This window comes from Rhipicephalus microplus, chromosome X (assembly GCF_043290135.1).
Source record: "Rhipicephalus microplus isolate Deutch F79 chromosome X, USDA_Rmic, whole genome shotgun sequence".
NCBI classification, from domain to species: Eukaryota; Metazoa; Arthropoda; class Arachnida; order Ixodida; family Ixodidae; genus Rhipicephalus; species Rhipicephalus microplus.
The window spans coordinates 386301290-386315919 of NC_134710.1; the positions used below are offsets into that span (position 1 = coordinate 386301290).

General features: G+C 43.8%; 1 protein-coding gene across 5 annotated transcripts in view; it reads left to right on the top strand.

Annotated features, from left to right (window-relative positions):
• LOC142776432 (uncharacterized) overlaps positions 1-14630 on the top strand; it is a 147750-nt gene that overhangs the window by 116586 nt on the left and 16534 nt on the right. The window contains exon 3 of one of the 5 annotated variants that reach the window (XM_075880073.1): positions 3029-11278. The exons of the other annotated variants lie outside the window; for them this stretch is intronic. Within the exon in view, the coding sequence (XP_075736188.1) occupies positions 9463-10488 (1026 nt within the window). The 5' untranslated portion in view covers positions 3029-9462 and the 3' untranslated portion in view covers positions 10489-11278. Of the gene's footprint in view, positions 1-3028; positions 11279-14630 lie in introns of those variants that run through there. 5 annotated transcript variants of the gene reach the window in all.

Genomic DNA, 14630 nt, shown 5'->3' on the forward strand with positions numbered 1-14630 from the left:
AGAGGACCAGACCATATACTAGAAAGCTCTATATTGAGTGTCTGCCAGTGGCAAGGTTTCAGTTCTTCATGTCTACACTACAATTATTGCATCGAACACTTTCCTTGACATCACTTTATGGTGGTTCTAATTCAAATTGAAACTAACGCAGCACTGTTTTTGTCACGAAGACAGCTAGGATTATGTTTTGTTCAGCTCAATCACGTAGAACTACACTTTGGTAATTATTGAAGATCTGCGGAATTTTTACAAAAGAACACATCTCTTAGCTCGAACACGTCAGCCACACGATAAGCATAAAATGTTTGTATTGAATGTAAACTTTGTTAAGAATGCTTGGAATATATAAACTACATTCTTTGTAGCATGAGAATAATCAGTCAAAAAACTCGGCAGCTCTTCAATTTCGTCTCGAAGTAAAGAACACGTTATTGTAATGAAGGCCCATTGACTTCGCTTTTTAAATTATTTTTGTTGTTATGTGATGTTCATTGGTGCAAGGGCCATTCGGTGGCCACAGAGAACCAATGCATGACTGAGAATTTGAAGAATTGTTATGTTAAGTGGCTGTATAGAGGTCTAAAATTGCTTGCCCTCAAGGCGGGTAAAATATATAAGTATTAAAGTTATGGGAATGACTTGGAGTATGTGCCTTGAGAATGATCGGCAAACAGTTGTGAAACGCCAGGCCGGCGCGGAAGGCACAGTGCAGTCACAGGGAAACCTCGAAGAGTGGCCTTTGATATCTTTTTTTTACGCTCATTGAGTAACTCCTGCAGGCACACTTGCTGGGTACCCACTTCGACACTACTAATAAAACTTTCAGGGCAGAAAGCGGCATTCACTATGCTATCCTTCGAGATTCTTCTGAGAAGTGTGGTATCCACTGAAATATTATGAGGAATCTTGTGCCAATGGTTCATGCAGTAACTGACGACTATAAGGGCTTATGTCTGAAGTGGGTGTGCCCCGCAGTTATTAGGTTATCAAGAACATGCTTTTGTAACAGCTTGAAGCATTAGATTATTCACTTGTTACACTATTGAAAGTGTGTGGCACGTGGTTGTTCGTTTACTGTTCTAAAACGCTTTGTTACTCATAATAACGCCATTCCTTTCCCGACATCGAACCTGCCTAGCGCAAGATTGCCCAAGCACCGGCGTAGCTCCATGTTAGTATACGGGCTGACATCCAGGGGACCCTGGTTCGAGACCCACTGTGTCAATGGTATTAAGTATTTTTGCTAATTTTGTGCAATATCATTACGGACAGAAGCGGCGGAGGCGGTGGTGGCGCCGAGCGAGACCCGAGTTGAGATCTCATAGTACCTTTCGCTGTAAAATCAGGAAGAGATGGACAATAGCACGCGTGCCTACTCAAAGCGTTTGTGGCCAAAGGTAACGAGGCTAGTGCTTCCTTTAATGTAGCCACCTCAACAGCAACCTCTGTTCAGAAGTCATGTTGTGGAATACTAGGGTATATGACGTGAAATCATTGAACATAATTTAAAATCGAGAACAGTGAATTGAGTTTAAGAAGCAAATATTTACCACTAAACAACGTTGTATAAAGAGGCTCTCGGTGCAATAATGTGCAATATTTCTTACTAATAAGGTCTAGTTCTTAGCATTGTGACAAAATATAAAGCACGGTCAGTGGGTCGCTACATTTCTCACGCATCAGTGGATGACCACCGGATAGAAGGTATAAATGTGTACTGTAAGTGTGTCCGATTCCAACCCCCGTGTTCATAAACGCTCTTCAACTCGACCCTTCACTCAAAACGCTCCTTGAGTGTCGTTTTCACATTTGCAAACCACCCTTCACTTGAAACGTACCTTGATTTGATATAAGCTCAAGTGTTTTCCTCGAGACTGTCAAGGAAGCGAGTGACCTACCTTAAATTGTTCCTTAAGTGAAGTTTCTCTGCCAACAACGCGTCCATAGCGGATACCGTCTCGCTTTGACGGCGTTTCTTGACCAATTATGCTGCCACCACAGCGTTCTTTCGACAGTGACGGTACGCGTTTACTACGAAGATGTCTTCAAATAGTTCGACAACGGCTACAGTGGCGCCGGGACAGGCGCACGTGGTGTCAAAAGGACCACTCCCTAGTACCGTCATGTGTTGTGTGCATGAACCAGTCGATTACATCTGTTCGAGTGTGCGTATACTGGTCGTGCGTGCGCTGCAAAACTTACTGCGGACACCAGTGGTTTAAAGTTTTTCGATAAAGCTGCCACGCCGCTTCAGTTCAAGTGTGGCACGTAAGCTAGACAAACAAGCGGAAGAGAAACGTTATAGCGAACTTTCGATGCACTGCATTCACCGTAGTCTTGCGGCATCCGCTCCAGTGAATCTTAGTTACCATAGCCGAAGTTTACGGCGAAGCATATACTTCCGTTAGATGATTGTCTGTATCAACGATATGGTAAGTTCTCCAGCGTTTTTTTTTTCATTTTCACGCTGCATAGGTCAGATCACTATTAGAGACAGTTTAGTAAAACAAAACACAATGTAATTGAGTTCTATCAGTGTGCGGCTTTTGCTACTACGCGTGATGCATAAATTTGATATAAAGTGTCTGTGCAGCTCACAATACAACTAAACAACCAAGTCAAGCTTTATAGGGAACAAAGTTGAGGGTCGTGCTCTGTGAAACCTGCATGTATGCAAGAATGCATGAAGTGTCGTTTGAAAGCGCAAAAATATCAAATATAAATACAGCAGATACAATATAGGATTGTTTTTAATAGTTCCAGGCCCTTCCCCACCCTGAGAAGAAATCGCTGGCTACACCACTGATTCGTGCAATTAGATAATGCAAATTTATAACCATCTGCTTTGTCCGCTGCCCAAGTGGCTGAGTCAAACATGTGTCAAATAGTGAAAGCCTAATAACTCAACCTTGTCTGTTTTATAACGCAAGAAATAATTATGAATGTGTGCACCACGAAAAGTAAAAAAATGCGCTTTAGTGTCCTACCTATTCCTTTTTTAATATTATTTATTGCCTCTTTTGTGCAGGGGCTAGGCTGCCGACAGAAGAACACAGAGGAAAGCTCGCCTAAAGCGCGATGTATTAGCAATGCATTCCAATGTTTTGCACAACTGTATACAAAAAGAGAAAATCTGCAGCGAATGCGTGCAGCTGCAATGCATTAGGCACGTTAGGGTGTCTACTCCCTTGATCTTACTTATGATGTCCTGCGAGGTCGAAACTTTATCTTTACACTGTGTAGGTAGGAAACACTCCTGTTTTGTCACGTTGCTCTTCATAAGCCACATGGAATAAACTTCATTTGCCATTCGCAATTTCTGCTTTTTTTCTTTTACCAACACACAATTACCGTCATACTTTTGTTTTCATGATGAGACAGGATTAGCAAAACCATTTATCCGGTTCTACAAAAAAGCACTTCTACAAAAATCAAACTTGTTTTCTATACAGCAGCACCACTCCCCTTCAATGGAACTTAGATGGCATGGTTACAATGTGTAGACATGCTAATGCTGCAACAAAAGCGGACATCTCATTTACACGATTCTGACCAGATGTATCCGCGATGAGTGCAATACTCTTCAGCATTTTTTACCACTTTGTTGCACTCGTCTTCGCACCAGAGTAAAATATTAGCATAGTAAAAATAAGGAGAGTAAAATACTTTGCTTCTTAACGACACTTTCTCCTAAGTTGAGAGAAAGCCCATGGTTGTTCTTAAGATATAACAGCACCCAGAGTCATAAGTCACTTCAATTTTGTGATTTCCATAAGAATAAATCATTTCCTTTAATTTATGTACTACAGGGGCTTTGGAATGCAGCACAGACACTACGATCTTTTTCTTTTCAACAAGTATCCCCAGCAATCATATTCCCTTAATAAAGCCGAAACAAAAGCACAACGGCAACTCGTGCACTAACGAATGTTCTCCTGAGCTCGCAAATAAAGAAGACAGGACAAAACGTTTAAGACGTGGCCACTGTGCGAGCTTATAGATGGAACCTAAAAAGATTTAAAGGTTATGCCTTCTATGTTTTGTCATATTAGGCACATCCACAAATGCAAGGTGAATAAAACAAATATAAAATGATTGCTTCCTGTATCCTTGCAAGTTGAAAATTTTAAACTGAAACACACACACAAACATAAACAAGTTTCCATATAGACTGCGAATTGAAGAAAACAACAAGTTTAAAATGCTGTTTTCCTCAATAAAGGAAGAATGGCACACGATCATTTTTGTTATCTTGTGTTGAAGTAATTTTAACGCTGAGCCACGAGTATACCATGCCTACTGTTTAACTCTACCCTGCTAGAACCTTGAATGGCACTTGCGAGCATTGTCTTTCAAATTTTCTTTTACACGTATGAAAACAACTTCAAAAGTGCCACGCTGAAATTCGCAGTAAATGAGATAATTAAACCCAGCACAGGCCCCTGAACTTAATTACTGTGCGCGTACCCCCACAGAGAGAACGAATTTGCGTACAAGTATTTCTGGTACACAATGCAGTGGTGAGTTCTAAAAGGACGCTGATGTAGTGTCATATATAATAAATATTACTCACTCTACCACGTTAACCGTTCGGTGGCTACATTTGTGATCAGAATCCTCTCACCAAAGCAAAAGCAAAAAATTAAACAAAGAAACAAACCGTCTATTGTTGGTCGGATGGTTTGTTAGTCACCCGGATTGTTGGGTCTAAATCAGCACACACTTGGGCACTATCGTAAATATAAACTCCAATTACCAGACGCATACGAAGCGAAATAAACTAGGCACGTAGAAACGTTCAGCAGCAGACAAAACGTCATCAGCTGTTCATTCAGCTGCCTGCGTGTGACTGTTGCCAGGCTCGAAGTAGGGGTTTCACCAACTCTACCGGCTAAAGACGTACGGAAACCACAATACCACACTAAGTGCATGTATTTTTCCGTAATGTCAATTTATAAAGAATAGTTATCGAAAGCGTTCATTTATTGTATAGACATTGACATTTCCTAACCACAATTAGAAATACTCTATTTATCAGGTGCCTTTCTCGGCCCACACGGTTCACTCAAGTGAAGGGAGTGTTTTCTGGCCTTCTTCGGCAAAGGAAATGTGGAGGAGCGTTCCTGAAAAGCAGCGGCTCCTTGCGTGGAGGCACACGCTCCGCCTTGACGTCGTGAAGTAGAGGAGAGCCCTTAAGTGAAGAAGAGTTTGTGAATACGGGGGTAAACGCTGTAAGTGTAACTTCTGTATGGTCTGACTTAGATGGCCAGTTACCTGATTGCGGCTTCGTAACGTGTAGTTTATTTTACGTGTGTATATCCCATGCGCTGTGCCCGTAAGCTCTGAATTTGCACCTATGTTTAGGTCAAGCGCAGGAATATCTACGAACAGAGTGGTGCAGTTTTTGTTGGCGGATGCATCTAGCTGGTGCACCAATACGTTTCGTTGTATCTCGAGGTGCCCTGACACCCAGCACACAACATGTTTTTAGGTGTGTACACTTTGCATAGAAGTGAGTAGAGCGAGACAAGGGTGCGATTTTTGTGTTTGTGGGGTTTTCAGAGCTTTTACAACGCCCAGGGAGTCAGTGTATATTACTTCACTTAGTGAATTTAGTTGTTTTATGTGTTTTACGGCCACAAGTATCACGTAGGCTTTTGATGTGAAGATGCTGGTGTTGGTGTTAGGAAGCAAATGGCGACATTTGTAAAAATGGTCTAACCACTGCATAGTACACTAAAGTGTGTGTCTCTGAGGCATCCGTAAAGAATTCAGGAAATGAGTATTTATGCTGGAGTTCAAGCATACCTGTACGAATATGTGAAATGGGTGCGTGCTTGGTAACTTCAACAAATGACATATCGCAGTCTATGAACTGCCACTGCCATGGCGGGACATATGAAGCAGGAGCAGCCAAATGGTGTTCTAGCGGCACACCTGTTTCTTTTGCTAGACTTATCGCACGAAGTGCGTAGGGCTGTCTCATGGCAGGGTGGTTGTCAAATAGGACAGAACTGGACATACCTCTTATAGTGTTGTGTAAGGGGTATTTGTTGTTCGCTTGTGCTTTGACGAAGTACCCAAAAAATAGGTGGCACCTTTGGAGATGTACTTACGGCTCATTCAGTTCAATATACAGGCTTTCCACGGGGCAAGTATGAAAAGCACCCGTAAAAAGCAATTTCTAAAGTGGTTCAAAGGGTCCAGCAACTTTAAAGCCATTGGCGTGGAAAATTGATAGACAACGGCCCCGTAGTCTAGGCGTGTTCGAATGAATATTTTATAAAGACAAAGAAGGCACTCCTACTTTCACAATATTCACGGTTTCTAAGCTTTTGTTGTTTCCACATCGATTGTGGAGTACAAATGGTAGTTTACTATCTAATTATTAGGCCTAGAAATTTAAACTCGCGCTTTACAGTCAGACATTTACCAGTAGGTAGATGTCGGGGTCAGCGAGAATGTCTCTCTTTCTGGAAAGCAAGACGCATGTGATTTTCCGCGGATTCAGTCGAAAGTAATTTTCCTCTACCCAATCGGAAACCTTCTTTAAACCCACTTGGGCCTGCTGCTCATAAGTTGCGATTTTGCAGGATGTAAAACCGATCTGCGATTTTTCGATATACATGCAATAAAAGCAATAAAACATGTGGCATGGAATGCAGGAATGCAAGGTGTTTATTTTTCTAATAAAAAGTTTGCTACTCAAATACTAAATTGCGGCACTTTAGTGTCCTAGAAAAATGTCCGAGAGAAGACATTTCCCACCCAGACATGGAAAGAATGATTGGACAAATATCTCTCGATTATAATAACCGTACCTGAATGTGAGAGGTCATGCAGTATGCCAAACCACTATGTCGTGTCGTACGCTTTTGTTATATCTGAGTATACTGAAAAAAAAAGACTGTTTATGAAGAAAAGCGTTGCACAATTGTGTGTTGATGCGTAGCAGATGGTCAGTGGTAGATCTACCAACAGAAAATGCACACTGGTATGGGCCCTGTAGACTTGTTTTACAGGAAATGTAAAAGCCGGTGGTGAATTATCTTTTCAAAACGATTATACAGGAAGCTAGTGATTGTGATTGGCCTGTAGCTTGTAATGGAGGATAAATGCTTGCCTTCCTCTAGAATATGAATAATAATGTTTTTTTTCAGGCAGACGGAATCTCGCTGGAAGCCGAAACGGCTTTATACAAGGAAATAAGCATTTTTTGTGTTTCAGAGGGCAGGTGTTTTAGCACTTCATATACAATTCGGTCGGAGCCTGAGGCGGATTTATTGCATCAGTTTAACGATGCCTGTGACATAGCTAATCACTCTAAAAAAAAGGGAGCGAGAATGGAGAAAGGGGCTCCGTTCCTCCTTCGGCGCAGTGACTTCCTCCCTTTCGGGCGCTTTACCCGTCGCGCCCTCTCGCGGCAAGGACCAAAGGAGCAACGTTCCTCCTTCAGCGTTCAAGTTACTCCTCAATCACGGGGGTCTTGCTCGCGCGCATGCGCACGCCAAGCCTATAGCCGCCCGCGGCCAGTCGCGAGCGATTGCTTTAACCTAAGATTGTTGTAAGCAATGCAGGAATGACGTTTTCTTTTTTTTATTAGTATAGAGTAAAAGCCTCTCTTTTTTTATCGTCAGGCACTCGCACGATGCTCCGCACACTTCCATGTGTGTCTCGTGTTGTTTCATACTACGAATTTGTCACGAATACAAGGAGCTCTGCTTCCCAAGCAGTCTTGCTTTATCCATTACCTTAGAGTGTAAAAAAAAAATAATGATTTTTTTTTGGTGTCAACATAGTTGGTAAGCCCACGCATTTTTAGTTTCGCACGGCACCAACAGCACTCATGAATTCAACGAGGCGCGTAAAAAAGCATCACACTAATTTTTTCAATAGTGTAGGAAACCTGATACCACTCTACAGTCCATGCGTGAAAGTACGATCATATACAATTGATAGAGTTATACGTGCCACTACCACCATATGGATGTTCTTTGCAGTTTACCCCCATTCGAATACGGCCGCCGTGGTCGGAAGTCGTACCTGCGTCCATCAGCATAGTCACACGACACCCAATAAGGCTATGCTACCCCGGCAGGTGAAAGCACAAAGGGAAACAGGCTCCAATGTTTCACCGAGCGTTTATTCGCCAGACTAGATTACAACCATCAGAAACTTTTTAAACATCATCATAACTAAACTTTTGTGAAAAGTGAACCAATGACTTCTGTAGGTTAAACCAAATTCTCAATCGCATTCGTTTTGAATTTCCCATGCCAGCACTGAGAAGTAGGAAGGAATTATGCACGCGAGCAGTATGTCTTTCTCGTCCATGATTCTCCTTTGTCGTGAGAAACACAACACAAAATGCACTTCTAGTAGCAGCTGTTCACAGCAAGTAAGTACTAACGCTCACTCGATCACCTTTGTGAAAAGTGTATTCCGAATCCAGAGTAATAACCACCACAGCCACAGCGCTAAGAACAAAATTGTGGCACGCACTATGATTGCAAGTTGACACGCGAGGCGAATTGCGAGAGGCATCTGAAGCAGAAAAGTATGCCGGCACAACATTCTATAAAGTTATAGTAAACTTGCGCACTGCAGCGATAGTTCCTCCACTCAAGTATGAGAGCTCCCGCAACGCCAACAGCCACTGTCATGGCTCACGAAAAAATACCGTCGGATGCGAGGTCATCGCTTATTTATCTCGCAAGACCCGCGTTGTAACGTACGTATACACTGCTAGGACGGTCGTTAGCGCATTAAAACATTGTCATTGAAGGGCTAGTGGTGCACTATATCCATGGCTAACGGCCACACTTGTGGTACGCACGTAAAAAGAATATAAGCAAACGTTAAGACGAAACAACTAAACGAGGTCGACGTGACCACAGAACACCTACCACGACGAAGACTAAGTTTGGTCTGCATGCTGCGCCCTCTCCAAGTAAGAAGAAAAAAAAACGTGACCTCCGAAATGGCTAACCTGTGGCGAGTGTTTGCACTCTCAGGGGCTTCAAGAAAAAAAAAAGTAACTGTGGCAGTGGTCGACAGATGGCGCAGCATTCGAATTGCCGATCCCATAATAACAGAGATGGTGTTGCCAGAGGCCGTAGAGGTCGGACGTGTTTTTGGAGAGCTCCGGAATGACAGCTACAGATAAGTGTTTTTGCATGTTTCCAGCTTGCCTCTATATGTAGCGTTATGAGAACGTAAGGCGCTAGCGTAAGGCTTGATTATGTCTAGTACGGTGTACGGTTTTTTTTTATTAGTATTTTGTACTGTGTCTTTTTTTCTCCAGCCACCACGTGGCTGAAGCCTGCGCGTAGACCGACCACGTGCATGCGCAGGTGCTGTGAAGTGTAGCGTATTTATTTATTATTGTGGTTCTTTTTGGCTTAGACCAGTGTATTTTAGTACAGTTTTCTAACACGTGGGCATCGGTAAACTGAGCTAGCCATGGTCAAAAAGACCGTAAAGTGTTCCGAGTGCGGGGTAGGGCGGAAGGTGGAAATTAGTGCGGAGGAGAAAGCAGAAGATGACGCCAAGTGTAGACAGTGCGAGTTCGAGGAGAAAATGAAAAATATGATGGCGGTCCAGAGTGGGCTCATGGAGAAAATCGCAGCGCTGGAGAATGCATTGGCGAAGGAGCGAGAGAAAACGTCAGCCATGGAAGAAAGGCTCCGGGCAGCCGAGAAGGGCCTATCGAAGGCCGTGAAAGGGAACGAAGACGCAGGTGACGGCGGAAGCATTATGGCGACGAACCCCCGTGCGGGAGAGATGAAGGAAACAGGCATGACAAAGGCAGATACATTGGCCACAGGGCCCAGCTACCGGGAAGTAGTTTTGAGGGAGGGAGGGAGCAAACCAGCAGCCGTGACTCACGCTAGTCACCTAGTCAGCAGCCAGGTGCAGGTTTCAGAAGGAATGTCTGAAGAGGTCATCATCGCCGGTGACTCAAATTTGGTCCGATGCGCAGCGGCAATCAAAGAAAGGGTGAAAGGCGACAAGAGAGTTGCGATAGGGACGTTCCCAGGACAAACGCTGGGGACAGTAATGAGTCAAGCGGGTGAACATTTCGCAGCTAAGGCTGTCAATCGTAACCTCGTTGTAATTGCGGGAGGGTTAAATGACGTCCTGAAAAAAGAATCGTCAGGACTAGCGACGGCCTTGGCGAGAGGGGTGGATGACATGCGCACCGTGTCCCCCCAGGTGCAAATTGTAGTATGCACAGTACCGGAAGTACCAGTACGCAACGTCAACCTGCGAAGAGCGGTTGTCGACGCAAACAAGGAGATATGGCGGATTAGTCGAGAGAAGGGTTTCGAGGTAGTGGATTTAAACAGGGAAGTGCACAGGTGGGGTGGATTCCAAAGAGACAGGATTCATTTCGATAAGAGGCTTGGACACGAGGTGGGCTGGCGACTGGCAGGACGCACAGTAGCTTTTTTGGGGGGCTCACGGGCCCTTCGGAGTCCGGGGTAGCTCGTAACAGGGAAAGCAACCAGGAGGACGCTTTGACAGGTAGAATTGCGAAAAACCAGAAAAAAGGTAAAAGAAAAAGGAAAAAGGCGCGTGTTGCAATTAGTTACATAAACATGCAGGGTGGCAGAAAGAAGGCAAAATGGTTAGAGATTGAGGAGCAGTTAAACAAAGAACAGATAGGCGTGTATGCGGTTACAGAAACACACCTTAGAGACTTGGAAGAGCCACCACATATTAAAAATTATGTTTGGGAAGGGTGTAACAGGACCATATCGGAAAGGAAAGGTGGGGGTGTAGGAATGCTAATTCACCGCGGAGCCAAATGGGTTAGAGTGAAACAGACGTGTTCAGAGCACCTCTGGGTTCGGGGCACAGTAGGTGGAAAGGAAACGTGGCTGGGGGTAGCCTACTTGTGGACGGGGAATAACTGCAGAGAAAAGAATCAGGAGATAGTGGATTGCATGAGTGCGGATATTAAGGAATTTGGTAATGGGGCCGAAATCATCCTTCTAGGGGACATGAATGCCCACATACATGACCTTGACGGATATTCAGACACCAATGGGAAGTTATTACTAGATCTTTGCGAGCAACATAGCCTGGAGATAGTTAACACGGGGCCTAAATGTGACGGCCAGATCACATGGGAAGTCGGAAACAAGCAACCAAGTATTGATTATTGTCTCATGACTGAAGGAATTTACCACAAACTGACAGAAATGAGGATAGACGAGGAAGGCATTAACAGCTTGGGTAGTGATCATAAACGAATAACATTACAAATGGGATACGAAACTGAAAATATGAGCATGGAATCAAAGTCTGGCAGCTCGTATTTAAATGACAAACAAATAATAAATATAGCCGCAAGAGTCGAGGAAGAAGTAGGCGAAATACCAGGCAAGGACTGGGAGTATAGTGAGCTGTTACATCTAATGACGAAGGAGATAGGGAAAGAGAAGAAAACTGTTTGCTGGAAAGGAAAAAGGAAGCCAAAAAGTTGGTGGAACAAGGAAATCCGGGAGGCGATCGAGAAGCGACGCGAAGCCTCACGGGAGCATAGAAAGGCAAAAAAGGAGAAGCGGCCGCAGGACGAAGTAAAAAAAATATGGGAAATATATTTAGAGAAAAAATCCCTTGTACAGAAATTGGTAGAGGCAAAAATTAAAGGTGAAAGTGAACGCTGGATGACAGAGATACACGAAAAAAAGGAGGCCGCGCCTAGGATTTTTTGGAGCCACATAAAGGCGCTAGGTAGGAAGTCTGTCACAACGCAACAACATATTCTAGATGAAGGAGGAAATCAATTGGAAGGGTACGAAGCGCTAGGTTACATCCAAAAGGTAACAGCCGATTCGTTTCAAAAGAGCGTCCAGGGGATCTCCCCGGTGAGTAAAAGTGTGGCGGAGAAAGCAACAGAGGAAGAGCTAGTACTTGATAATTTCAACTGGAAAAAGGCCGAAGGAAAAATTCCAAAGCGCACTGCCGCGGGTTTAGATGGGATTCCCGTTAGCCTCATTAACGAACTAGGACATAACACTAAAGAAGCATTGTTAAAAGCAGTAGAAAAAAGCTTAAAGGACGGACAAATACCGGACAGTTGGCGACAAAGTAGAATGAACTTAATCTATAAAGGCAAGGGAGAAAAGGACAAGATTCGCTCGTATAGACCACTAACCATTACATCGGTACTATACAGGATGGCGATGCAAGCAGTAAAAATGAAAATAGAAACATGGGCCGAACATAACGATATTTTGGGAGAACTTCAGAACGGATTTCGAGTCGACAGGCGGTTAGACGATAACCTGTTTGTTCTCACTCAGTGTATAGAAATATCCAAAATAGAGAATAGGCCCTTGTACGTGGCTTTTCTAGACATCACTGGGGCATACGACAACGTTAATCAGGAAATTTTGTGGGATATATTGAAAGGAATGGGCATGGGCGACGACTGTATACAGCTTTTGAGGGAGATATACCGAGAAAATACAGTTTGCATAGAGTGGGAAGGAATGCGTAGCAAAGAGTACGTTGAGGTTAGCAGGGGTCTGAGACAGGGATGTCCTTTGTCCCCGCTGTTATTCATGCTGTACATGGTGAGTATGGAAAAAGCGCTAGAAGGTAGCAACATTGGTTTTAATCTGTCACACAAACAGGGCGGCATGATGATTGAGCAGAAGCTTCCAGGTTTATTTTATGCGGACGATATCGTCTTATTTGCGGACAGTCGAGATGATATACAGCAGCTGGCGAATATATGCGGAAGGGAAGGTGAAGCTCTTGGACTAGGATTCAGTGTAACGAAGTGTGGATTGATGGTATTCAATGATCCCTGTGATCAGACGGTGTCCATACAAGGCCAAGAAATACCGAGGGTAAGTGAATACAAGTACCTTGGAGTATGGGTAAATGAGAGTGATAGATACATGGAGGTACAGGAAAAAGCCTCGGCAGCAAAAGGAAAGAGGAATGCGGCAATAATGAAGCACAGAGCGTTGTGGGGATACAATAGGTATGAGGTGCTTCGAGGTCTGTGGAAGGGTGTAATGGTTCCAGGGCTTACTTTTGGGAACTCAGTGGTGTGCATGAGGGCAGAGGTGCAAGCGGGAATGGATGTAAATCAAAGGACTGTGGGACGCCTCGCGTTGGGTGCTCACGGGAAGACGACAAACGAGGCTGTAAAGGGCGATATGGGGTGGGCAGGTTTTGAGGCGAGGAAAGCGCAGAGCAAAATAAGGTTCGAAGAAAGGCTAAGAAATATGAAGGAGAGTAGATGGGCAGAGAAGGTGTTCCGTTATTTGTATAGGAAGAGCGTGGACACACAGTGGAGAAAAAGAACTAGAAGACTCACTAGTAAGTATACGGCTGGTATTGTAAGCCATATGTCAACAAAGAGCGTTAAGGGAAAAGTCAGGGAGGCGGAGAGGATTTACTGGATGGCAGCTATGGAGAAAAAACCGGCTTTGTGTAACTACCGAAAGGGCGAAAATGAAATAAGGAAGGAGGCATTTTACGATAATTCAAGGGGAAGCGCTTTACTGTTTGAAGCGAGATCGGGTTGCCTTAGAACGCGTAGTTATAAAGCAAGATTCAGTAAAGAAGAAGAACAATGCACATGCTGCGGGAAAGATAAGGAAACGGCGGAGCATGTTCTGATTGAATGTGGAGATATCCACCCAGGTGTACGTTTGGGCACGAGCCTACAGGAAGCCTTGGGTTTTAGGGACAACAATGGAAAGCTGAACACACCCGCGATTGAAATAAGTAAGAGACGGTTAGAGTATTGGTGGCAGAAAATTAGAGAGAAAGGACAAAAATAAATATTGGAAAAATAAAATATGGACAGTGTGCCGTAAATGGCAGAGAACTTAAGCTGAAAATTTACCTTTTTTTCCATTAAGATAGAATTTATCGATGTAGAGGCATTAGGCCAACATAAAAGGAAAAAAAAGGTTTTTTTTTTTTTTGTCGAGCCTGGTGGCATACTTGTCACCACCCCGTTATAAAAGGGACGCTCATAGCATCCATCCATCCGTGGGCATTCTAAGCACGGCTTGGGGCATCCGCCTTCGCGAAAACCTGATAAGCTCTAGTAATTATTCCGTTCATTACTGTGCAACCATTGATTAACTAAGGTTTACCTAAGCATCAGATAGAATATATTTACGTGTGCGCATGTTGTGGTATTGAAAAAAAACGTGAAAAAAAGTGTAAGAAAACCTACTTGTAACCTGTGCCACTCAGGTCAGTTGAAATTCATCGCTATATAAGCTGGCGCGCTTTTACAGTACAGTGTGAGCAAACATGTCGAGGTGTGAGCCGTTGGTTTTGAATAGTTGATTGTGCTCTTGTTGCGTACTTATTAGCGTATTCGCTAGTGTAGTTGTTGCGTACTATTTGTGTACCATATATGTGTGCATGTGTAGCTATATAGATTGCATCAGCACATAATAGGCTTTCGGTGTCCGTAAGGGGTCTTGAATGGGTTGATGCGTAAAATATCCGAGAGGGAGCCGTGATAGTGGGTAATAACAACAAACGTCGCGGCAGTCAACTTTTTTTTAAACTTTGATCAATCCCTCCAGATGGCGCCACCTACCACCTACTTCATTGCTTTGACGCTCTCACACCTTAAGCCA